This window comes from Ranitomeya variabilis, chromosome 1, assembly GCF_051348905.1.
Source record: "Ranitomeya variabilis isolate aRanVar5 chromosome 1, aRanVar5.hap1, whole genome shotgun sequence".
Classification (NCBI taxonomy): Eukaryota; Metazoa; Chordata; class Amphibia; order Anura; family Dendrobatidae; genus Ranitomeya; species Ranitomeya variabilis.
The window spans coordinates 777,786,379-777,813,787 of NC_135232.1; the positions used below are offsets into that span (position 1 = coordinate 777,786,379).

At 45.0% G+C, this 27,409-nt stretch overlaps 1 protein-coding gene across 1 annotated transcript in view; it reads right to left on the reverse strand.

Annotated features, from left to right (window-relative positions):
- The window catches only part of ATP8B3 (ATPase phospholipid transporting 8B3), a 575,725-nt gene that overhangs the window by 220,708 nt on the left and 327,608 nt on the right, over positions 1-27,409 (reverse strand). Inside the window, exon 18 of the mRNA XM_077281130.1 lies at positions 3,409-3,520. Within this exon, the coding sequence (XP_077137245.1) occupies positions 3,409-3,520 (112 nt within the window). The remainder of the gene's footprint in view (positions 1-3,408; positions 3,521-27,409) is intronic.

The following is a 27,409-nucleotide window of genomic DNA, read 5'->3' on the forward strand; positions in this document are numbered from 1 at the left end:
ATACATTTGAGGGGAGTTGACCGCTCTGGAGTAACTCAGATACAGTCTTTCCTTCTCAGGAAACAAACCACTGGAGATCCTCTCTCCAGCCCTACTAAACAAAGACTACCTCTGGAGTCCAGCTATTTAAGCCCCACTCCACTATCTGAGGTGGGGATAAGGTGGACAACCTCCCACCCGTTCTATGGTTGTCCACAAACAGGTACTTGGCTGAACCGTAGGAAGACTGACACTTTCAGATGTGGCACCTGTATTTTCTGCTGCTTTATTAACGTGTGTAGAAGCTTTGCAAGTGCATTCACTGGCAGAGTATACAGAAATAGGGATTTTGCTAACTGCAAAATGGTAGAGACAGTCTACATGTGCAATTGCCCTAAAGACTATGTTGGTAAGACAAAGAGACCTCTTAAAGTCAGGATTGGGGAACAAATTGGTGACATAAAACATGGAAGGGATACACCTTTGGCGCGCCATATGGTCCAACACCATCAAGGTGACCTAAGGGGATAGAAACCATACCACAATCTAAAAGACTGGGTGATTGGGATAAGAAGATCCTTCAAAGAGAGACACAATGGATCTTTCTTCTTGAATCAATGAGTCCAGGGGGTATTAATGAACAACTCGTTTTCACCAGCTTTATATAAATTGGAGTTTATACAAGATTTGTAATGCAGAAAACTTTGCCAAGGTATATTGATCCCTAAGGGATCATACCAAATGAATATTTTCTACTGGTTATTTACCAGCTTTGTAACCATGTATTATTGAATATACCTCCCTTTTTGTGTTGGAATTTATCTTTTATTATTTTTTGAGGCTTACTGATTATTAGATCTTGGCAAGGATTACTGCCTAAATATCTTGTTAAAAGAACTTCGAGGCTGATCTCTTTGGATTGGGCAATAATTGTTGCATAGTTTGGTTGCAGAAAAAACTTGTGAGAGTAGATTATATGGGGTAATTCAACTTTTATCTACACAGAACATGAGGTACATGCATCAGCTTCTTAATACAGCATAACAGGAAGTCTTAAGGACCTTTTACCAGAGAGAAAGTGAAACCAAAGTATAAGTATATGCATTACATTCAACTAAGCATATAACAGTAACAACATCGCGATCTACTGTCAGAAAAGTGTAACCTCCTCCTGCACACAAATAAGTCTGCATTTGTTGCATATCTGGCAACAATAATGATATGTATACATTAGTTACTATACACCTACTGTCATACCTGTGGCAAAGTGAAGGCACATTTTCAGCTGCAATCATCTGTTTCCGGTCCACAAGGCCTGTACGGAGCTTCCAGCTGTCTCTTTAGAATGGAGCGCATTATGCGTTCCATGGTGAGCCGCAAACGTAATATCCGGTGAACTTTAGCTGGCATCTCACTTCGGGTTTTGATATTGGTGGAAAGCATATTGCGTTCCACAATGGGCCGCAATGTAATTTCTGGTGTTTACGTAAAATTGACATTACTTTATCGTTCTGGTTGTCATATGTGCCAAATAATCGTGTCATGTCACCTGATACATCTCTCATGTCAGGAGACAGCAGATCTGTGTGGTTTTTACCCCACGCATGTTGTTAACCTGCATCAGTGGTCTGTGCTGGGTATCCCCTATTGTGGAAAGGCCTCAGGAACTACTCTTTGGGGATACCCCTCCTGAGGATTAGTGGGTCCATGCAGCATGTATGGAGCTTCCGGTGATCTCTTCAGGCTGGAGTGCATTATGCGTTCCACGGTGAACGGCAAACGTAATATCCAGTTAACTTAGCTGGCGTCTCACTTCCGGCTTTGATATTTGTGGAACACATATTGCATTCTACAATGGGCCACAATGCAGTTTCCGGTGCACTCTTACTTGGGGCGTTTTCTTCCAGCTTCAGACCGGTGGGAATTCTCAAAAAGGGAGCAATAGGAGCAGGAATTCAGAGACATGAATATTGGTCTATCGCAGGGGTGGGGAACCTCAGGCCCCAGGGCCATTTACGGCCCTCGATGACCTTTTATCAGGCCCCCGGGCAGATTCCCAGGGACCGCATTCTTGGGCAGGGAGCTGTATTTTGATTACAATAAGCTCATTATTTTCTTCTTGCTCTGTTAGCACACATATGCAGTGTTCACTACTGAACACTGAAGGGCATGCAATGAAAGATTACGTCCTGACACCAGTGCCAGAGTCAGGATGTACTTTGTGGGCAGAGTTTGTACGGCCCCCGAAAGATGGTATAAATATCCAAATGGCCCTTGGCAGAAAAAAGATTCCCAACCCCTGATCTATCGGATACATGTGCTTTATCTGGCAGGAGCCGTTTCTGAGCCCCTCATTCTTTCTTCACTTGATGAACCCCCTCACGGCATTGAGGAGGGGAGAAATGTGTCAGGATGGGGTATTCTGCATAGATACAAGATAAGTGACATGAACAATATGAGGAATTTTCCTCTATGCACTTAATGTTTTTTAACCTTATTGTATGAAGCCAGTTTTGTGACTGCATATACCAGTATAGGTTGTGTGATGGGGGTGGAGAATAAGGCTCTACACACCTTGAGGGTTGATCTGGTATTACAGATATTTTTACCCCAGAATATGGGACAAAGCATTAAGAAGTCTATAATCCTCTTTGGACTTATATCTGATAATAGTGTTGTGCGTCATCTGAATAAGCTGTTGCTCACACATAGATGCTAACAGAAGCAAGATCATGCATGTAGCCTGCCATTGTGTGGTTACATTTGTGTATAATATTTGAGTATCCATCATATGCCTTGTTGCCATAGTGTCAGCTCATCAAAAAAGTGATTTATTGAAAAACACTAAGAGAGCGCATATGCATCATTACATTCAGCATGAGCACTCACACAGCCACATTGTATAGACAGGCTTCAGGAGTATCTGGTATAGCACTTAATCACTTTAAACAGGTGTTGGTGGTAGGTTTTTGTTAAAGGATCCCTATCAGGGTCAGTTAGAGCAAGCCGACGAGGAGCAGGGGCGCTCTAGCGATTTCCCATAGGGTGTCAACCTCCGCTGGCAGGTAGAACTGAGAATCAGCCTTTTTTTTCCTAGACTTTTTTCATTGTGAATATAAAAGCATACATTACTATTTAATATTTGCTACCTGACTGTACTGATCTCCTTAGAATGTGTCTAGAGAGACAGTTCTTTTGTTCTGTTTCAAAATTAATCAATAAAAGGTATTTTTTGGTGTTTTTTCTCTGTTTGGTTAATTACGTTAATTGGACCCTATTTATATATTTATCTTTTGGTTATTCTTTGAATTTTTTGACGAGACAGGTATGACATTTTGGATACAGATAGGTTTATTGGAATGTATATATAAACAAGCACAGTAATCTACAGGAAATAATTTATGAAATACATCTTTTCTCATTGCCTACCTTGCTTATCTCCAGTTAGCACCCACACTTTAATATTTCCATTTTTTAGTAGCTGTATTGTTTCTGGAACACGGTCTTGCAGCCTATCTTCAATTGCTGTAGCTCCAAGTAACTAGGGAAAGACAAATGGAGCATCAGGTAACAATTTACTTCATATACTGTAAAACGTCTGTTCTTCACCATTTATCATCTTCATTAACAAGCCAAGTGAAGTTTCTCCATTAGCTACAATGATTATAATTGATTGGGACTTAGACTGACTGAAATGTTTAGCAGAATCTTGGGGATCTGCTCCTGGATCCTGACAAATCCAAGGTTTTCAGCCTTCCAGCTATCAAATATCATTCACGCAGTCCCTCTGAAAGGTGAGCAGTGCACCATCAGCAGCATGGAAAGCAAACTACCAATGGAGCCAATATGTCACACAGTTGAAATCAGAAGGAGCAACAGATACCGCTTCCCTGCACTCCAGTTAAAGAAAAAATATCAGAGCAGCCACAGCAAAATTAGAGCACTTTGCCCACTCCACACCTGGCCTTCGCGCACATCATACAATGCTGCAAGATTCAAGAATATTCCCTAAGGCCTCCTTCATGCATCCGTATAAAAACGGTACCAGAAAAACAGAACCGGTGTCATCAGTGTTTAAGATTATTGTGTCATCAGCAGGGCCAACATCAGCACCTGGAACACCAGGGCAGGCGGGAGGGGGCCCATTCACAATTGGGGACAAAGGCGCGAAAAGGGAGCCCGGTGCCAGTGCTGGCGCTCGCGAGTGGGTCCCCCCTGCCACTTGCTCAGGGCCCCGGTACTTGCGATACTTACCTTTCCACTTTCCTCCCCTGCGGCGTCTTCTGACTGTGACTTTTCAAATCAGAGAGCGTGATGATGTGACTAGTGTGAGCCCTCTGAGTGAGCAGTCACAATGCAGAGAGCCGGAAGATGCCGACGCTGAGAAGCCCGGAGCAGGAAAGCGGCCAGCGAGGAGAGGTGAGCATTTATTTTTTTTTAATGTTTGCAGCAATAGATGGGGACCATTATATGGGGCCCATTATATATGGAACATTATATGGGTCCATCATACACTAGACTACTAGAGCATCATATATGGGGCCCATTATATATGGAGTATAATATGGGGCACATCATACACTGGAGCATCATATATGGGGCCCATCATATACTGGAGCATCATATGGGACCCATTATATATGGACCATCATATATGGGCCCATCATGCACTGGAGCACCATATATGGGGCCCATTATATATGGAGCATTATATGGGGCCCATCATATACTAGAGCACCATATATAGGGCCCAATACATATGGAGCATCATATGGGGCGCATCATACACTAGACTACTAGAGCATCATATATGGGGCCCTGTTGTGAATTCCGTTCTTGGGCTCCATCCTGTGGTTGCGAATGGTATTTTTGGGAGTTCCGCTCTTGGGCTCCCTCTGGTGGTTTCAAGTGGAACTTAGCAGCTGCTTTCACTAATCGGTTCCCTGGCCTTGTTATTTAACTGGGCTTTTGGCTGTAGTTGATGCCAGCTGTCAATGTTTCTACCTGTGGATTCAATCCTTTCCTGGAAGTTCTCTGTTGGCCAGTCCATTTCAGCTTAAGATAAGTTCTGCTAGTTTTTGGGTGTTTCCCTGCTTTTTTTGACCTTCTGTTCAGTTTAAGTTATGTCTCTTTTGTCCAGCTTGTCATTATGAAATATTCCGGCTAGTTGGAAGCTCTGGGGTTGCAGATTTGCCCCTCCACACCGTGAGTCGGTGTGGAGGTTATTTTTGTAAACTCTGTGTGGACATTTAATTTTTATACTGACCGCACAGTAGCCTTTTCTATCTCTGTCTATTTAGATAGTATTGGCCTCCTTTGCTAAAATCTAGTTTCATTTCTGAGTTTGTCATTTCCCTCTTCACTCACTGTCAATACTTGTGGGGGGCTATCCTTCCTTTGGGGGTTTCTCTGAGGTGAGATAGTTTTCCGTTTCCATCTTCAGGGGTAGCTAGTTCTTAGGCTGTGAAGAGGCGTCTAGGCAGAGATAGGAACGCTCCACGGCTATTTCTAGTGTTGGTGTTAGGAGTAGGGATTGCGGTCAGTAAAGCTACCACCTCCTCAGAGCTTGTACATTATTTGTTTTACCCACCAGGTCATTTCAGTGCTGCTCCATAATCACTAGGTCATATCAGTGATTTCTGTCTGTGGAGCTGCCACCTCCTCTGAGCTTGTCCATGATTGGTTTTACCCACCGGGTCATCTCAGTACCGCTCCGTAACCACCAGGTCATAACAGCACAGCTGGCCCACAATGTGTTAAATGCATCTCAAAAGAGGGAAGAGAAAGTTCTGAGTCATTTTTTTCTTGTTGCTTGTTTCGTCTTTTTTTTTCCCCTTGATTTTTGGATGGTGCAGGAGCTTGGTGCTGATATGGAGGTTCAGGGTCTGTCTGCGCATGTTGATCATCTCGCTGCAAGGGTACAGAGTATCCAAGATTATGTTGTTCAAACTCCTGTTTCTGAGCCTAGAATTCCTATCCCTGATTTGTTTTCTGGGGATAGATCTAGGTTTCTGAACTTTAAAAATAATTGCAGATTGTTTTTTGCTCTGAGACCCCGTTCCTCTGGTGACCCCATTCAGCAGGTGAAGATTGTTATTTCTCTGCTGCGTGGCGACCCGCAGGATTGGGCATTCTCCCTTGAGCCAGGAGATCCTGCATTGCTCAATGTAGATTCATTTTTTCAAGCACTTGGATTGCTTTATGACGAACCCAATTCTGTGGATCAGGCAGAAAAAATTTTGCTGGCTCTGTGTCAGGGTCAGGAAGCGGCAGAGATATATTGTCAGAAATTTAGAAAGTGGTCTGTGCTTACAAAATGGAATGAGGATGCTCTGGCGGCTATTTTCAGAAAGGGTCTTTCTGAGGCTCTTAAAGATGTTATGGTGGGGTTTCCCACGCCTGCTGGTTTGAACGAATCAATGTTTCTGGCCATTCAGATTGATCGGCGCCTACGTGAACGCAAGGTTGTGCACCATATGGCGGTGTCCTCTGGGCAGAGTTCTGAGCCTATGCAATGTGATAGAGTTTTGACGAGAGCAGAACGGCAGGAGTTCAGACGTCAGAATGGGCTGTGTTTTTACTGTGGTGACGCTACTCATGCTATCTCTGACTGCCCGAAGCGAACTAAGAAGGTTGCTGGGTCGGTTACCATCAGTACTGTACAGCCTAAATCTCTCTTGTCTATTACCCTGATTTGCTCATTGTCGTCCTTTTCAGTAATGGCATTTGTGGACTCTGGCGCTGCCCTGAACTTAATGGACCTAGAATTTGCCAAGCGCTGTGGTTTTTCCTTGGAGCCTTTGCAGAATCCTATTCCCTTGAGGGGGATTGATGCTATGCCATTGGTCAAGAATAAGCCTCAGTACTGGACACAGTTAGTCATGAACATGGCTCCAGCACATCAGGAAAATATTCGCTTTTTGGTGTTGCATAATTTGCATGATGTGGTTGTGCTGGGGTTTCCATGGTTACAGGTACATAATCCAGTGCTGGATTGGAAATCTATGTCTGTGACTAGTTGGGGTTGTCAGGGGATACATAGTGACATTCCTCTGATGTCAATTTCCTCGTCCCCTTCTTCTGAAGTTCCTGAGTTTTTGTCGGATTTCCAGGATATATTTGAGGAGCCTAAATCCAGTCCTCTGCCTCCTCATAGGGACTGTGATTGCGCTATTAATTTGATTCCTGGCTCTAAGTTCCCTAAGGGTCGGCTTTTCAATCTGTCTGTGCCAGAGCATGCCGCTATGCGGACTTATGTAAAGGAGTCCTTGGAGAAGGGGCATATTCGCCCGTCTTCGTCACCGTTGGGAGCGGGGTTCTTTTTTGTTGCCAAGAAGGATGGCTCCTTGAGGCCCTGTATAGATTATTGCCTTCTCAATAAGATCACGGTCAAATTTCAGTACCCTTTGCCTTTGCACTCTGATTTGTTTGCTCGGATTAAAGGGGCTAGCTGGTTTACCAAGATTGACCTTCGAGGGGCGTATAATCTGGTCCGCATCAAACAGGGTGATGAATGGAAAACAGCATTTAATACGCCCGAAGGCCATTTTGAATATCTTGTGATGCCTTTCGGGCTCTCTAATGCTCCATCTGTGTTTCAGTCCTTTATGCATGATATTTTCCGGGAGTATCTGGATAAGTTTATGATTGTATATTTGGATGATATTTTGTTTTTTTCCGATGATTGGGAGTCTCATGTGAAGCAGGTCAGGATGGTATTTCAGATTCTTCGTGCTAATACACTGTTTGTGAAGGGGTCTAAGTGCCTTTTTGGAGTTCAGAAGGTTTCTTTTCTGGGGTTCATTTTTTCTCCCTCGGCTATTGAAATGGACCCTGTTAAGGTCCAGGCTATTTATGATTGGACTCAACCTACATCTGTGAAGAGCCTTCAGAAATTTTTGGGCTTTGCTAATTTTTATCGCCGCTTCATTGCTAATTTTTCTACTGTGGCTAAACCTCTGACCGATTTGACCAAGAAAGGTGCAGATGTGGTGAATTGGTCCTCTGCGGCTGTGGAGGCCATTCGGGAGCTTAAGCGTCATTTTACTTCTGCCCCTGTGTTGCGTCAGCCAGATGTTTCTCTCCCTTTTCAGGTTGAGGTTGACGCTTCTGAGATAGGGGCAGGAGCTGTTCTGTCTCAGAGAAGTTCTGATGGCTCTGTGTTGAAGCCGTGTGCTTTCTTCTCCAGAAAGTTTTCGCCTGCTGAGCGTAATTATGATGTCGGCAATCGGGAGTTGTTGGCTATGAAGTGGGCATTCAAGGAGTGGCGACATTGGCTTGAGGGAGCCAAGCATCGTGTTGTGGTCTTGACCGATCATAAGAATCTGATCTACCTTGAGTCGGCCAAGTGGTTAAATCCTAGACAGGCTCGGTGGTCTTTGTTTTTCTCCCGTTTTGATTTTGTGGTCTCGTATCTTCCGGGATCTAAGAATGTGAAGGCTGATGCCCTGTCTAGGAGTTTTTTGCCTGATTCTCCTGGAGTCCGTGAGCCGACTGGTATTCTCAAGGAGGGGGTGATTCTTTCTGCTATCTCCCCTGATTTGCGGTGGGTGCTTCAGAAGTTTCAGGCTGATAGACCCGACCGCTGTCCTGTGGGGAAATTGTTTGTTCCTGATGGTTGGACTAGTAAGGTGATTTCTGAGATTCATTGTTCGGTGTTGGCTGCTCATCCTGGGATCTTTGGTACCAGAGATTTGGTTGCCAGGTCCTTTTGGTGGCCTTCTTTGTCACGGGATGTGCAGTCCTTCGTGCAGTCCTGTGGGATCTGTGCCCGGGCTAAGCCCTGCTGTTCTCGTGCTAGTGGGTTGCTTTTGCCTTTGCCTATCCCTGAGAGGCCTTGGACGCATATTTCCATGGATTTTATTTCTGATCTTCCTGTTTCTCAGAAGATGTCTGTCATCTGGGTGGTTTGTGACCGGTTTTCTAAAATGGTCCATTTGGTACCTTTGCCTAAGTTGCCTTCCTCCTCTGATTTGGTTCCTTTGTTTTTCCAGCATGTGGTTCGTTTGCATGGTATACCGGAAAATATTGTGCCTGACAGAGGTACCCAGTTTGTTTCTAGGTTTTGGCGGTCCTTTTGTGGTAGAATGGCATTAATTTGTCTTTTTCTTCGGCGTTTCACCCTCAGATAAATGGACAGACGGAGCGAACCAATCAGACCTTGGAAACCTATTTGAGATGCTTTGTGTCGGCTGATCAGGATGATTGGGTTACCTTCTTGCCGTTGGCCGAGTTTGCCCTTAATAATCGGGCTAGTTCGGCTACCTTGGTTTCGCCTTTTTTTTGTAATTTCGGTTTTCATCCTCGCTTTTCTTCAGGACAGGTTGAGCCTTCGGACTGTCCTGGGGTAGTTTCTGTGGTGGACAGGTTGCAGCGGATTTGGACTCATGTGGTGGACAATTTAACATTGTCTCAGGAAAAGGCTCAAAGTTTTGCTAACCGCCGTCGGTGCGTTGGTCCCCGGCTTCGGGTTGGGGATTTGGTCTGGTTGTCTTCTCGTCATGTTCCTATGAAGGTCTCTTCCCCTAAGTTCAAGCCTCGTTTTATTGGTCCTTATAGGATTTCGGAAATTATCAATCCGGTGTCTTTTCGTTTGGCCCTTCCAGCTTCGTTTTCCATTCATAATGTGTTCCATAGATCTTTGTTGCGGAGATATGTGGTGCCCATGGTTCCCTCCGTTGACCCTCCTGCTCCGGTGTTGGTTGAGGGGGAGCTGGAATATGTGGTGGAGAAGATTTTGGATTCTCGTCTTTCAAGGCGGAAACTTCAGTATCTGGTCAAGTGGAAGGGTTATGGCAAGGAGGATAACTCTTGGGTTTTTGCCTCCGATGTCCATGCTGCCGATTTGGTACGTGCTTTTCATTTGGCTCATCCCGATCGGCCTGGGGGCTCTGGTGAGGGTTCGGTGACCCCTCCTCAAGGGGGGGTACTGTTGTGAATTCCGTTCTTGGGCTCCATCCTGTGGTTGCGAATGGTATTTTTGGGAGTTCCGCTCTTGGGCTCCCTCTGGTGGTTTCAAGTGGAACTTAGCAGCTGCTTTCACTAATCGGTTCCCTGGCCTTGTTATTTAACTGGGCTTTTGGCTGTAGTTGATGCCAGCTGTCAATGTTTCTACCTGTGGATTCAATCCTTTCCTGGAAGTTCTCTGTTGGCCAGTCCATTTCAGCTTAAGATAAGTTCTGCTAGTTTTTGGGTGTTTCCCTGCTTTTTTTGACCTTCTGTTCAGTTTAAGTTATGTCTCTTTTGTCCAGCTTGTCATTATGAAATATTCCGGCTAGTTGGAAGCTCTGGGGTTGCAGATTTGCCCCTCCACACCGTGAGTCGGTGTGGAGGTTATTTTTGTAAACTCTGCGTGGACATTTAGTTTTTATACTGACCGCACAGTAGCCTTTTCTATCTCTGTCTATTTAGATAGTATTGGCCTCCTTTGCTAAAATCTAGTTTCATTTCTGAGTTTGTCATTTCCCTCTTCACTCACCGTCAATATTTGTGGGGGGCTATCCTTCCTTTGGGGGTTTCTCTGAGGCGAGATAGTTTTCCGTTTCCATCTTCAGGGGTAGCTAGTTCTTAGGCTGTGAAGAGGCGTCTAGGCAGAGATAGGAAAGCTCCACGGCTATTTCTAGTGTTGGTGTTAGGAGTAGGGATTGCGGTCAGTAAAGCTACCACCTCCTCAGAGCTTGTACATTATTTGTTTTACCCACCAGGTCATTTCAGTGCTGCTCCGTAATCACTAGGTCATATCAGTGATTTCTGTCTGTGGAGCTGCCACCTCCTCTGAGCTTGTCCATGATTGGTTTTACCCACCAGGTCATCTCAGTACCGCTCCGTAACCACCAGGTCATAACAGGGCCCATTATATATGGAGCATTATATGGGCGTATCATACACTGGAGCATTATATATGGGGCCTATCATATACTGGAGCATCATATGGGGCCCATTATATATGGAGCATCATATGGGGCCCATTATATGTGGAACAACATATGGGGCCCATTATATATGGAACATTATATGGGGTCCATCATACACTAGACTACTAGAGCATCATATATGGGGCCCATTATATATGGAGTATAATATGGTGTGCATCATACACTGGAGCATCATATATGGGGCCCATCATATACTGGAGCATCATTTAGGGCCCATTATATATGGAGCATCATATATGGGCCCATCATGCAATGGAGCACCATATATAGGGCCCATTATTTATGGAGCATTATATGGGGCCCATCATATACTAGAGCACCATATATAGGGCCCAATACATATGGAGCATTATATGGGGCGCATCATACACTAGACTACTAGAGCATCATATATGGGGCCCATTATATATGGAGCATTATATGGGCGTATCATACACTGGAGCATTATATATGGGGCCCATCATATACTGGAGCATCATATGGGGCCCATTATATATGGAGCATCATATGGGGACCATTATATGTGGAGCAACATATGGGGCCCATTATATATGGAACATTGTATGGGGTCCATCATACACTAGACTACTAGAGCATCATATATGGGGCCCATTATATATGGAGTATAATATGGGGTGCATCATACACTGGAGCATCATATATGGGTCCCATCATATACTGGAGCATCATATGGGGCCCATTATATATGGAGCATCATATATGGGCCCATCATGCACTGGAGCACCATATATAGGGCCCATTATATATGGAGCATTATATGGGGCCCATGATATACTAGAGCACCATAAATAGGGCCCATTATATATGGAGCATTATATGGGGCACATCATACACTAGACTACTAGAGCATCATATATGGGGCCCATTATATATGGAGCATTATATGGGGCGCATCATACACTGGAGCATCATATATGGTGCCCATCATATACTGGAGCATCATATGGGGCCCATTATATATGGAGCATCATATGGGGCCCATGATATATGGAGCAACATATGGGGCCCATTATATATGGAGCATCATATGGGGCCCATTATATATGGATCATCATATTGGGCCCATTATATATGAAGCATTATATCGGGTCCATTCTATTTGGATCAATATATGGGGCCCATTATACTGTATGGAGCAATATATGGGGCTCATTATACTGTATGCAGCAATATATGGGGCTTATTATATGCTGTATGGATCAATACATGGGGCTCATTATTCTGTATGGAGCACTACGTGGTGCCCATAAAACTGTATGTAGAACTATACTGTCTGGTTTCTGAGCTATTGTAGAATTTGTGTAACATACTATCCCTTTAAAAAATTTTTTGAATTTTTATTTCAAAATGTATTAAAAAACACCACTTCCCAGTGAAAACGAAAAAAGATATTGATAATAGACAGATCTACTGGGTGCACCTGCCCTAGGCCAATGACACTACGCTCCCCTACTATCCCTTCCTACCAGTGGAGGTTGGCACCCTGATAGATAATTTGGCGCCCCCACTCATCGGCGGCTGATACCTACTGGCCCTATCAAGGCCCTAGCCGACTATAGGAGGGAAAACATAAAGCAATCAGCAGAAATGAAGAAAGCGTAGGAGAGCTGAACTAAGGTGCACACCGGTAATATAAACTTTCCTTATAAGAGCCCAAATATGGGACAATAATACTACCATGGACATATAATAAAACATATACCACATTACACTAATAAATGAATAATGTTTTTTTCTTTAGATAGATATGTCAATTCTATTGCACAGCCTAAACAAATAAACAGCTATGTGCATAGAGGGTAGATAATGAAAAAGGAAAGATATAAATATCAAAATGACCTGGTTCGGTCCAAATTCAAGCCTGTGCATAACAATGCCTCCCTGTCAGCATTGGGTTGGGATTAGAATAAATAAGTAAGACCATGTCTCAACATTATAGCCATTTTCCATTACCCATACACACAATAATAGCCAGGGATAAGTATCTAAGTTAACACACAATGCCGGTGAACCATTAAATGATTTTAGAGGCAGCCAGTAACAAGGGGTATTGTCCCCCACACACAAAAACACTTAGCTGTCCACGATACGCGTATCGTGGGGCGTATCGTGGACAGCTAAGTGTTTTTGTGTGTGGGGGACAATACCCCTTGTTACTGGCTGCCTCTAAAATCATTTAATGGTTCACCGGCATTGTGTGTTAATTTAGATACTTATCCCTGGCTATTATTGTGTGTATGGGTAATGGAAAATGGCTATAATGTTGAGACATGGTCTTACTTATTTATTCTAATCCCAACCCAATGCTGACAGGGAGGCATTGTTATGCACAGGCTTGAATTTGGACCGAACCAGGTCATTTTGATATTTATATCTTTCCTTTTTCATTATCTACCCTCTATGCACATAGCTGTTTATTTGTTTAGGCTGTGCAATAGAATTGACATATCTATCTAAAGAAAAAAACATTATTCATTTATTAGTGTAATGTGGTATATGTTTTATTATATGTCCATGGTAGTATTATTGTCCCATATTTGGGCTCTTATAAGGAAAGTTTATATTACCGGTGTGCACCTTAGTTCAGCTCTCCTACGCTTTCTTCATTTCTGCTGATTGCTTTATGTTTTCCCTCCTATAGTCGGCTAGGGCCTTGATAGGGCCAGTAGGTATCAGCCGCCGATGAGTGGGGGCGCCAAATTATCTATCAGGGTGCCAACCTCCACTGGTAGGAAGGGATAGTAGGGGAGCGTAGTGTCATTGGCCTAGGGCAGGTGCACCCAGTAGATCTGTCTATTATCAATATCTTTTTTCGTTTTCACTGGGAAGTGGTGTTTTTTAATACATTTTGAAATAAAAATTCAAAAAATTTTTTAAAGGGATAGTATGTTACACGAGTTTTGATTTCCCTTTTTCAACAATCCTGATTTCATGTGTTTATTGCTATTGTAGAATTTACAATAGATATCACTCATGTAATGTATGATGTAAATGATATCTTTGGCATTGCACTATACCTATATGTCTCTGCCGTACCTGTGCATCATGGATTGTGGTATGTGTTAAAGGGGCCCACTCAGATTCTTTTGCCTGGGGCCCACGAAAACCTGGAGCCTGCCCTGGTCATCAGTATGCTGGTGCACCAGTATACAGGATAGGAGAAGTGGTACTGTGAAGTGTATATAATACAGAAAAATACATATACTGAGAATTACACCTAGTACACAGGACAGGAGAAGTGGTACTGTGCAGTGTATATATACGGGACAGGAAAAATGATACTAAGCAGTGTGTATATACAGAATAATACCGTTACAGAGAATTGCACTCAATATACAGGACAGGAAAAGTATGGTATTACTGTGCAGTATAAACATACAGAATAATACAGGTACTGAGGATAACACCCAGTATGCAGGACGGGAGAAATGGTATTGTACAGTGTACTGTATATTCAGTGAGAAAAATAAGTATTTGATATACTGCTGAGTTTTCCCACCTACAAAGAATTTAGAGGTCTGCAATTTTTATTGCAGTTACACTTCAACCGTGGGTGCCTGGATCTCAACCCCTTTACCCCCAAGGGTGATTTGCATGTTAATGACCGGGCCAATTTTTTACAATTCTGACCACTGTCCCTTTATGAGAATAACTCTGGAACGCTTCCATGGTGATTCTGACAATGTTTTCTCATTACATATTTTACGTCACGTGAGTGGTAAAATTTATTTGATATGACTTGCGTTTATTTGTGAAAAAAAACGGAAATTTGGCGAAAATTTTGAAAATTTTGCAATTTTCCAACTTTAAATTTTCATGCCCTTAAATCACAGAGATAAATCATACAAAATACTTAATAAGTAACATTTCCCACATGTCTACTTTACAAGAGCACAATATTGGAACCAAAATTTTTTTTTGTTAGGAAGTTATAAGGGTTAAAAGTTGACCAGTGATTTCTCATTTTTACAACACCATTTTTTTTTTAGGGACTACATCACATTTGAAGTCACTTTGAGGGGTCTATATGATAGAAAATACCCCAAAGTGACACCATTCAAAAAACTGCACCCCCTCAAGGTGCTCAAAACCACATTCAAGACGTTTAGTAACCCTTCAGGTGCTTTACAGGAATTTTTGGAATGTTTAAAAAAAATGAACATTTAACTTTTTTTCCCCAAAAGTGTACTTCAGATCCATTTTTTTTTATTTTCCCAAGGGTAAGAGGAGAAATTAGATCCCAAAAAGTTGTTGTCCAATTTGTTCTGAGTACGCTGATACCCCATATGTGGGGGGAACCACTGTTTGGGCGCATGGCAGAGCTCGGAAGGGAAGGAGTGCCGTTTGACTTTTTCAAACTAAAATTAGCTGGAATTGAGATCGGTCACCATGTCGCATCTGGTGAGCCCCTGATGTGTCTAAACAGTGGAGACCCCCCACAAGTGACCCCATTTTGGAAACTCGACCCCCTAAGGAACTTATCTAGATGTGTGGTGAGCACTTTGAACCCCCAAGTGCTTCACAGAAGTTTATAACATAGAGCCGTAAAGATAAAAAATCATATTTTTTTCACAAAAATGATCTTTTCGCCCCCAATATTTTATTTTCACAAGGGTAACAGGAGAAATTGGACCCCAAAATTTGTTGTCTAATTTGTCTCGAGTATGCTGATACCCTATATGTGGGGGTATATCACTGTTTGGGCGCACAGCAGAGCTCGGAAGGGAAGGAGCACTGCTTGACTTTTTCAACGCAGAATTGACTGGAATTGAGATCGGACACCAGTGGAAGCCCCTAATTCTAACTCCAACCCTAACCCCAACTCACCCCTAACCCTAATCCCAGCCCTAACCATAACCCTAACCACAAACCAAACTCTAACACACCCCTAATCCCAACCCTAGCCCTAATCCCAACCCTAATCCAAACCCTAACTTTGGCCACAACCCTAACTTTAGACCCAACACTAACCCTAACTTTAGCCCCAACACTAACCCTAACTTTAGCCCCAACACTAACCCTAAGTTTAGCCCCAACCCTAACCCTAACTTTAGCCCCAACCCTAACCATAATGGTAAAATGGAAATAAATTTTTTCATTTTATTATTTTTCCCTTACTAAGGAGATGATAAAGGGGGTTTGATTTACTATTTATAGTGGGTTTTTATATCTTTTTTATGTTTCGCAGCTGTCACACGCTAAAAGACATTTTTTATTGCAAAAAATAGTTTTTGCATCACCAAATTTTGAGAGCTATAATTTTTCCATATTTTGGCCCACAGAGTCATGTGAGGTTTTTCGCAGGATGAGTTGACGTTTTTTTGGAAGGCAGAATGAACAAAAACCAGCAATTCATGAATTTCTTTTGGGTGGGGCATTTTATATAAAAAAATACGGTAATTGTTTTTGTATCGCTTTATTCTGAGAGCTATAATTTCTTTATTTTTTCGCTGATGACGCTGTATGATGGCTCATTTTTTTGCGGGACAAGATGACATTTTCAGAGGTACCATGTTTATTTATATCTGTCTTTTTGATAGCGTGTTATTTCACTTTTTGCTAGGCAATCTGATTATTATTTTTTGCCTTGTTTTTTATTTATTTTTTTACGGTGTTCACTGAAGGGGATTACTAGTGGGACAGTTTTATAGATCGGGTCATTACAGATGCGGCGATACTAAATATGTGTACTTTTATTGTTTTTTTTATTTACATAAAGAAATATATTTATTGGAACAAATTTATTATTTTTCTTTATTTAGGAATTTAAAAAAATATATTTTTACACGGTATATATATATTTTTTTTGCTTTTTTACATTGTCCCAGGGTGTGACATCACTGTATAAAGTCAGATCGCTGATGTGACACTTTGCACAGCACTGTGTCAGATCAGCGATCTGATAGACAGTGAAGGAGGCTTCTCAGGTCCTGCTCAGCAGGCACTGAGAAGCCACCTCCCTACAGGACCCAGAAGGACCCCACAGCCATCTTAGATCCGGGAGTCTGCAGGCAGGGAGAACCTTAGAACAGCGCGATCACATCATGTTGTTTTGAGGGTCTGAGGGAAGCACGCAGGGAGCCCCCTCCCTGCGCGATGCTTCTCTACGCCACTGGAACGCTGCGATCTTGTTTGATCGCAGTGTTCCAGGGGTTAATATGCACTGGCACTTAGTATCGGGTGTCAGCTGTGATAATCAGCTGACACCTGGCTGCGATCAGCTGCGCTCCCCCCGTGAGCGTGGCTGATTGTGTAAGGAGGTTGCTTTCCCTGCTCCTTGCCTGGAACCACATAGTCAGACAGCTGGGTTGTTGGGGGGAAGACTTTCTGCCCTGGACAGAGGGGACCAGGTGACTGCTGGGAAGAGAGAGGTGTGGTCAGAAAAGAGCAGGAGAGGAGAGGGAAGGCAGCGCGCCAAAGAGAGGGCAGGCTGCAGCGCCGTGCTCCCCTAAAGGTAGTGCTCCCCGTGAGGGCACTGAGGCTGAGATACCCACCAGAGTGAAGGCTGGATGTGAGGGTGTAGACTCAGAAGCCTCCTGAATCAGAGACAGTGACTCAGGTGCAGCCCTGGTGACCGCAGTGACAAGCAAAGATCCCTGAGTGTGATAAGTAACTGCCCAGTGTGTGTGTGTGACATGTTACTACAGAGAGACTGTCAGCCTGGTGCACAGAGACTCCTGCAGCAGTGAGACAGACTGTGCTATTTCCTGGTTCCAGTTTCACTTTGAGAAGAACAGACTGCAAAAGCTTAACCCCGGAGTCTCCAGTTGTCAGAAGACAGGAAAGACTTCAGACTCTTCAAGTGCTGCTGGTGACTGTACCCACATTGGAATTAGGACCCTCCAGTCAGGATTCCCCTGGACTGATAAGTTACAAGAACACTGTTTTTTTTTCCATTTCTATTCTGCTTAACTGTTTTATACCTTCAGTTAACTTGTTGTATACTGTTATACTGCTTGCTTTACCTTTGCTCACCCCCTGTTTACTCCCTGCGAGGAGAATTTTCCCCCTGTTAATAAATCCCCTCTAACAGTTGGTCTGTCTGTTCCGTGGTGACATACGCAACCCTGCACTCTATTACAATTGCATGTGAAGTACTGTTCTGTTCATGGGAATTAGGGCCCAGGTCACATGGACGGAATAGTACGTCGGATAGCAGAGAGGGGTTAAACACAGAAAATCACATTGTATGATATTTACATCATTAATTTGCATTTTACTGCATAAAATTAGTATTTCATACAATAGCAAAACAGATTGTAATATTTGGTACAGAAACCTTTATTTGCAATTAGAGGTCTGACATTTCCTGTAGTTTATAACCAAGTTTACACTCACTGCAGCAGGGACTTTGGCCCACTCCTCCATACAGATCTTCTCCAGATCTTTTATGTTTTGGGGCTGTCACTGGGCAACATTGAGTTTCAGCTCCTCTAAAGATGTTCTCTTGGGTTCAGGTCTAGAGACTGGCTTGGCCACTCCAGGACCTTGAAATGCTTCTTACGGAGCCACTCCTTAGTTGCCCTAGCTGTTTGTTTCAGGTTATTGTCATGCTGGAAGACCCATCCAAGACCTATCATCAATGTTCTTATTGAGGGAAGGAGGTTAGAACCTACATGGGAAACAGATCCTCCAACAACAAAGTAATATCTTAAAAATATGATTTTTATTTAGCAATAAGTTTAAAACACGTGATAAAAAAGGAGATGAAAACACATACTTGAAAGAAAACGAAAAAGCCACTGTGCTGGAGTTATCATGGAGATCACTTCAATTCTAAGAGATTATGTATGCAGAGCATAAGGGTGTCCAGTGCTGCAGCTTTGAGCTTGGGTAGATATGCCTCTCTGTAACCTTATATTAAGTTTTGCCTGAATACCAATTATATCAAATCCACTTCTTTTATTGTCCCTGGTCTGTCTGCTGGCAGAGGGTTTGCTAATATGCTATTTTAGCCTTATCTTTAATATTCGAACCCCAGGACTAGGAATTTCGGTGGCCCACACTGACAACATTTTTGGAGCCCCTTTAAGAGTCCACTCAGGCTGCACCCCAGCCCCCCTCCACCTCTCAAACCATCCACATTCCCACTGCCCTCTTTTGGAGAAACTCCATGTCCTCACCAATCACACATTTAAAACACCAAAAAAGGAAAAATTCAAGAATATACACCAAAAACAGGCAGAGATGCTTACCTGTCTGAATGGGCCTCAATACAATTGCACTGACAGGGTGCAGCGGATCCAAACAAAATAGCAAATGCACAGGTGCAATACCTAATGAAACAGCCAGCCTTCAATCAGGGTTTGGCCGTGTGGCACACCAATGCACTAAGATACATACTCTGTATGTGGCGTGTTCACACAAGGAATGCAAAGCATCTGGCTCCAGCCTAATAATGACGCCCTATGGCGGGCTGCCCAGTGCTAAAATGCATCCTGTGTGAACAGAGGCCACAGTGTACAGAACCATTTGGGCCCAACTGCACCCTGCAAAAAATATACGTGAAAAAAAAAAAAAAAAAACCCATATAAATATATGTAAGGTATTAGTTGATATTCTGGCCATAATATGCAAGCTGGCAACCCGCGCCAAGGGTCCTTATGTTTTGCCAGTCCTACTCTAACATGAAAAACACCAAAAAAGGAAAAACTCAAGAAAATACACCAAAAACAGGCAGAGATGCTTACCTGGTCCGCTGCACCCTGCTTGTGCATTTGTATTGAGGCCCATTCAGACAGGTAAGCATCTCTGCCTGTTTTTGGTGCAATCACACATTTAGGCTACGTTCACATTTGCATTGTGCAGCGCCCCCACTGCCTCAGGGCCGAAGGGTACCCGGTACCGGGCCTCTGAGTCTCTGCTCAGGGGTTGTCACGGTGGCTAGACCCGGTCCGTGACCCTGCTGAGGGGCGCCCAATAAAAGATGTGGATGGTGGTGGTGGTGCGGTGTAGTGCCGGTCGCAGTTAATAACGAGGACACCAGGTTGCAGTCTCTTTACCTCTTTACTGAAGGTCTCAAAGTCCTCAATCCGGAATATGGTTAACCAGGCTGCGCAAGTCCGGCCGGTCCGATGGCACCTCCAGAGTTCCCTTTGCAGGTGGAAATCTGTGCCTTCCTACTAGTGCTATGTGTTGTGGTCCTCCCCTGCTGAGCTTACGGGATAATCCCCACAACTGTTGTGTCTGTTTCTCGTGTTCCCTCACAACAACTTGATTAGATGATCTTCTGCTAATCCTCCGTCCCTCCCTGGTGTTATGGTTGGGACGCACCCGTATGACAGGTAGGCTCGGAGCTCTTCCGGGACCCTAGAGTCGCCCCTCTCCAAAGGTTGCCCCCTATGTCTGCGTAGGTGATTTAGGTGAGACAGCCCGCCTGTGACTGACTGTCCTGCCGTTGGTTTGAAGTATGGCTTAGAGCTCTGTACCTCCTCGGCGTTCCGGCCGCCGGTTGTTTGCACCTCAGTAGGATGTTGCCTCGATCTAACAGCACGACTCCTACTGGTATTCTCCTTCTTGCTTTGATCTCGTTTCTCACTCAGCACAATAAATCTCGCTTCTTGTCCTTTCTTAGGGCACCGCCGCTATGAAGTGCAGGCACGGTCCCGTAGCTTTCTCTCTGTTTGCCAGGCCTCTGTCAGGATCCCACCCCTGACAGGGACCCTTCCGAATCTTCCCCTACAACACCCTCTGCCACAAGGTGTTGCCTGGTTCCAACCCAGTCAGCGTTCTCTCTCACTTCCTGCCTAACCCCCAGTTTTACCAGACTGTGAGGAGTGGCCTAATGAATAGTACCCTTAGCTCCCCCTGAAGGCCAGACTGTGAAATGTATTGGTGTCTGTGATACCTGGTCAGATGAACTCCTTCAGTGCCATCAGACGTACCATAGCCCCCCTTAGCGGCGGAGCCACAGTACTGCAACGACCAGGACTCTGGGGCGCTGCACTCCCCCCCGGTTAAATCCAGTACTCCTGGACTGGGAAGAAAACAACAATACATGTCAGCAAAAAGACATACAATTTTGAAAATGCAAGTACAAGTCAACTTTTTAACAGAGCTTCCCTTTATGGGAGGTGAGGACACTTGAACGTTACAAACATGGTTAAATACTTTTAAATAACTTGACTATAAATAACTTTTCTTACCCAACCGGGTATTCTACTAAGTGCAAAATTTTTGAACAATAATCCAACTTTGCCTTTAAGGACGTACTCGCTAAATCCACTAAAGACCTTCTTATATCACATATAAGGCTAATTAACTTTTATGCATTCTCCTTCTTTAAATCTGCAGGACCGCCTGTCCTAACCGCTCCAGACCTACTGCCTCTCCTTTCTGTTACAGGACCGCTCCTTTCCGCCCGAGCCTACTGTCCTTCCACTACTATACACAGTATAGAACATATCATTTTTCTTTCAGTTTAGGATCACTGAGCCATCTCTATATGGCTCCTAGGAGGACTCAAGTCACTACTAACCCCTACGGGTTCACTTCCTGTCCTCATTCTTCTATTAACATTATTGAACATTTCTTACAATCAACTAATTGGTTACATTTAACTTTCACATATCAACATCATCAATACTTTCTTTTCAGGACATTATTGCCATTCAACCATCTTAAGGCAACACTGTTCATAAGTGCAGGATGTGAACATCCCCTTTAAGAGGGGACCAAGTCTCTATGAGGTAGTGCAACTTCTCAAGCTGCAAGTCCGTATGCAGCAAGGACTCCAGTGCAGGTTCCAAGAACCGTATCTTCGCAAAGAGTCCGTCTTTTATATAAAACCAGTAGAGAGCACCTTTAAGAAGGTGCAAACTATATACAAGGAGTTTGTATCATGCATTGTTCATGATTCAGCAGTTCTTTGATAACTTGTGCAAAAAGTAGAAAACAAACAAAAATAAGAAACAATAGGGATCCCAGGTCAACAAAGGGATCCCTTTAAGAATAACCCTAGACGGGTTTTAGCAGCACAACAGTGAAAACAATTAACTATGTACATGTTCAGGTTTCCGAGGTTTAGTTGGACGGCTTCCAGGGCTGCACCTGGCACTTAACCCTTCTTGGCCTGGGAAAAGTGAGGTCCAGGGTTACACCCAGTGCTGGACAAACGCCGTTAATCCGTCTTTCATGTATGGTTAAATCATGCGCAGCGATGGAGGTCTGCGCAGCTTGAGTATGGGCATTTGCTGCAGCAGAGGTAGCGGCTGCTGCAAGATCAGTCACTGGAATGGAGTCAGCAGTTGTGGCACTAGCAGTCACTGGAGTGGTGTCGGTCGTCAGGGCAGGGTCGTTCTTCATACCTGCTTCAGATGTGGTCCCTCCGGTGCCGGTCTGCTCTGCCTCCGCTGGGATCTGGAACGCTGGTTGCAGGGCCTTGCGCTGCGGCGTTGTCATCTCCGTTTGCAGCATCTCGCTTTCCGGCAGGGCCTTGCTTTCTGGCTTCGGAGCGCTGGAACTTCTTTCTTGCTCCGGACCAGGCGAGGCTGCCGACAGATGTCTGGTGAGGCTCCCGATGATGGTCTTCTTCCACCCGGCCTCAGTGCTCAGCTGCGTCTGCAGGAGTTGGTGGATCAGCTCATCCGCTCCGGTCTGCAGAAGGTCAGCATCAACTGTGGAGGTCTGGCTGCGGTCTCTCCATATTGCCCTCATAGTCATCTATAATAGTATATTGTACCCCATAGTCATATATAGCAGTATAATGCAGCTCTATAGTAGGATAATGTACTCTACAGTCATATATAGTATAATGCACCCACATAGTAGTATAATGCACCCACATAGCAGCATAGCACAGACCCATAGTAGTATAATGCACCGCATAGTGTTATAATGCACCCCCATAGTGCTATAATGCAGGCCCATAGTAATATAATGCAGCCCCATAGTGGTATAATGCACCCCCATTGTGGTATAATGCACCCCCATAGTGGTATAATGCAGCCCCATTGTGTATAATGCACCCCCTCATAGTAGTATAATGCACCTTCATAGCAGTAAAATTCACCCCATAGCAGTATAATTGTGACGCCTGCCGCACCTGCTTTGCAGCATACTTACCTCTTCCGGCGCGCTCCAGCGGTGTGCGCACACCTTCCGGTCTCTTCTCTTGACTCGCTGCCACTCCCTGGCTCTCGTCGGGTGCGCGTGCGTGCCTCTCACTGTGCACGCGCACATCCTCTCTCTGGCCTGCAGACGCTCCGTTCCTCCACTTTATGATTCTGGAGGATCTTGACCCGGAAGTTCTGCAGCACTCAGTCTATTTAAGGTAATTCCTTCATCTGCTCCATGCCTGATTGTCATTTGTCCTCACTTGACCCAGGTCCCTCTGTGCTTTGTTGCTTTCCAGTGCGATTTTCTGTCCGTCTTGTGTCTACGCCTTACCCCGTTAGTCCTGATCATCCGACATATCCTGATTGTCCTGTGTTTCCTTCATATCCCGTCCGTCCTGTGTTTTTGCCATATCCAGTCCGTCCTGTCTCTGCCATATCCTGCCAGTCCTGGGCGTCCGCCATATCCAGCCCGTTCTGTGTCTTCACCATATCCTGCCAGTCCTGGGCGTCTGCCATATCCAGTCCATCCTGTGTCTCCGCCATACCCTGCCTGTACTGGGCGTCCTCCATATCCAGTCCACTCTGTTTTTTAGTCACTGTCACTCTGTCCTGTGTCTCTGCCTTAGCCTCTTCCACATCTTTCCTCTCCTGTTTCCTGTTCCCCGGTATCAGCTTCTGTGGCAATAGTCTTCCTTGGGCCTGCCCCTCACACTCCCTGTATTGGGGGTGGTCCACCAGGCCAGCTCACCCTTGGGAGGTTCGTTGTCATGGTTCTGCGGGTTCACTCTTTGAGATCCATAAGATCTGACAGTACAATCAGGCCAGGGACCCCGCTGGTACCCCATCCCCAACTCAAAATGAACTTTTATTTTTACGGGAGAATCAGTCTAGGATCATGTCTTTCCTCAAAACCATGGAGTCCCGCTTATCGGCCTTCCAGACATCCGATCCAGGAAGCGCTGCTCAGCTGGCCAGTCTCCAGCAGGAGCTTGCTCTGCAGCGTGATACCCAGGCCCACATCCTTAGCTTTATGTCATCTGTGGATGACTGCCTTCTTGCTCTTCAGTCTGCTGCCTCTGCCTCGATCCAAGGCTCAATTCCCCACCCGCCGCCCCGCCTGGTGAAACCGCCACGGTACAGCGGAGATCCCAAATTATGTAGGGAGTTTCTTAATCAGTGCCAACTACATTTTGAATTGCTACCACAGCAATACCCCACGGATCGAGCAAAGGTGGCCTTTATAGTATCTCATTTAGAGGGGGAGGCTTTAGCCTTGGTGAACCCTCTCTGGGAGCGTGATGACCTTCTAGTCTCTCTACTCTCCACCTTTCCCGATACCTTCCGTAAGGTATTCGACGAGCCTGGTCGCTTGGCCTCTGTTACAGAGTCGCTCTTTAACCTCCACCAGGGTACGTTCTCTGTGGGTCAATACGCCATTCGGTTCCGCACCCTGTCTTCCGAGTTAGGTTGGAACAATTAGGCGTTGGTGGAAGCTTTTTGGCGTGGTCTCTCGCCTCGCATCAAGAACGAGTTGGCAGTACGGGATACTCTGACATCTCTTGAGGAGCTGATCTCCCTGGCAACCCGTATAGATTTATGCTTCCAGGAGCATTCCTGTGAGTCCGCCAGAGAGAAAAGGTTTCCTCATGCTCCTCCATCTACCAGTAGTTCTCCCCGTTCTTGCTCTGTAACAACCCCGGCTGTTCCTGCTCCGGAACCCATGCAGGTGAACCGACTCAAGCGTTTGGAGCAGTGCCGTAAAGAGGGACTCACTCAGGGCCTCTGCTTCTACTGCGGCAGTGCTTCTCATTTTCTGCGTTCCTGTCCTCTGAAGCCAGGAAACGCCTCCGCCTAGGACAGGTAAGACCTAGGTGTTTCAGATTCTTCTCCACATTTGACTATTTCTGTCCTGTTGCATTTGGGCTCTAAACATTTCTCTGAACTGGCTTATATTGATTCAGGTGCGGCCGGGAATTTCATCCAGCTCGAGGTAGTTAGAAGACTTTGGATTCCTGTCAAATCTCTGGAGACTCCTCGACAGATAGCTTTGGTCGACGGTCAACCCCTTCGGGAGTCTGTTACTCTGGTCACCGAAGAATTGGAACTACAGATTGGAGTCCGGCATCGGGAGAAAATTGTCTTTTACCTGCTACCCTCCTTGTCTCATGCTTTTCTTCTCGGTCTTCCTTGGTTGAGAATGCATGAGCCTACTCTCGATTGGCAGTCCGGGGACATTCTACGTTGGGGGCAGTGCTGCCAGAACAAGTGCTTGCTTCCCGTCCAGTTTAAAGACTCCTCTCTGTCAAACTCTTTGTCTCCAGATTTACCTTCTGCTTATGTGGCTTTTGCAGATGTCTTCAACAAAAAGGAGGCGGAGATCCTTCCTCCGCATCGTCCATACGACTGCCCTACCGACCTTGTTCCAGGTTCTACTCCACCTAGGGGTCGTATTTACCCCCTATCTGCTACTGAGACTCAAGCCATGACCGAATATATCCAGGAAAATTTAACCAAAGGCTTTATTTGAAAATCTTCTTCTCCTGCTGGTGCTGGTTTCTTTTTCGTCAAGAAGAAAGATGGCTCCCTTCATCCTTGCATCGACTACCGAGGTCTTAACAATATCACAGTTAAAAACAGGTACCCACTTCCCCTCATTCCCGAACTGTTTGACCGTCTCCGAGGAGCGTGAGTCTTCACTAAATTAGATCTTCGTGGGGCTTACAACCTCATCCGAATCCGCCCCAGTGATGAGTGGAAGACTGCGTTCAACACCAGAGATGGCCATTACAAGTATCTAGTGATGCCTTTTGATTTGTGCAACGCTCCCGCTGTGTTTCAGGAGTTCGTGAACGATGTATTCCGGGATCTACTCTATTCTTGTGTGGTGGTGTACTTAGATGATATTCTTATTTTCTCTCCAGATCTCTCTATCCACCGAAGAGACGTCTGTCAAGTCCTTTTACGTCTTAGAGCAAATCGCCTTTATGCCAAGCTTGAAAAGTGAGCCTTCGAGCAATCTTCATTACCCTTTTTAGGGTATATCATATCTGACTCTGGCCTTCACATGGATCCGGAGAAAGTGTCTGCCGTGCTGAACTGGTCACGTCCCCAGGGGGTCAAGGCGATCCAATGGTTCCTTGGTTTCGCTAACTACTACCGGCAGTTCATACCACACTTTTCTACCCTGTCTAGTGCTATCTCCACTCTGATCCGCAAGGGAGCCAATCCTCACTCCTGGCCTCCAGAGACCGAAGATGCATTTAGGTTCTTCAAACAAGCCTTTGCTACGGCTCCTGTTCTCCATCGTCCTGAGATTAGCAAGCCCTTCATTCTGGAGGTTGATGCTTCTGCCATTGGAGCTGGTGCGGTGCTTTCCCAGAGGTCTTCCTCCAGTCGGCTTGTCACTTGCAGCTTCTTCTCTAAGACCTTCTTGGCGGCTGAGAGAAACTATACCACCGGTGATAGAGAATTGCTAGGTATCAAATTGGCGTTGGAGGAATGGCGTTATTTGTTGGAGGGAGCCGTACATCCTTTTAAGATCTACACTGACCACAAGAATCTGGCATATATCTGCTCAGCACAAAGACTTAATCCTCAGCAACCTAGGTGGTCGCTATTCTTTGCTCGGTTGGATTTTGAGTTACATTTTCGTTCTGGTGATAAGAATTTCTAAGCAAACGCCTTATTCAGATCCTTCCTGACTACCGATGTTGAGGAGATACCCTCTCATATCGTGGATCCAAGCAAGGTCATTTCGGTTGCTCCCGTCACTGTAACCTCTGTACCCCCGGGTAAGACTTTTGTTCAAGAGCGCAACAGGAGGCAAGTTCTATGTTAGGGTCATGCCTCCAAGCTGGCGGGTCATGTTGGTTTCAAGAAAACCCTTTCTTTGGTGTCATGATACTACTGGTGGCCATCCCTTCCTCGAGACATCCGAAGTTTTGTTGCTTCCTGTCCATCTTGCGCCAAGAATAAGGTTCCGAGGCATCTGTCCTCGGGTCTTCTGCAGCCGCTTCCGTTTCCCTCGGCTCCTTGGCAACACATTGCGATGGACTTTATCACCGATCTACCTCTGTCTTCTGGCCATACAGTTATCTTTGTAGTCGTGGATCAATTTTCCAAGATGGCTCACTTTGTTCCTCTTTCCTGATTACCGTCTGTTCCCGAATTGGCAAGAATTTTCATCACTCATATTTTTCGGATACACAGCTTTCCTCGACACATAGTTTCGGACAGAGGAGTTTAGTTCACCTCGCGCTTCTGGCGTGCATTATGCAAATTGTTGGATGTAACTCTGGAATTCTCCTCTGCCTACCATCCTCAAACTAATGGTCAGGCAGAGCGTACAAATCAAATCCTGGTCACCTATCTTCGTCATTTCTCTAACGTCCATTAAAACGACTGGTCCAGTTTACTCCC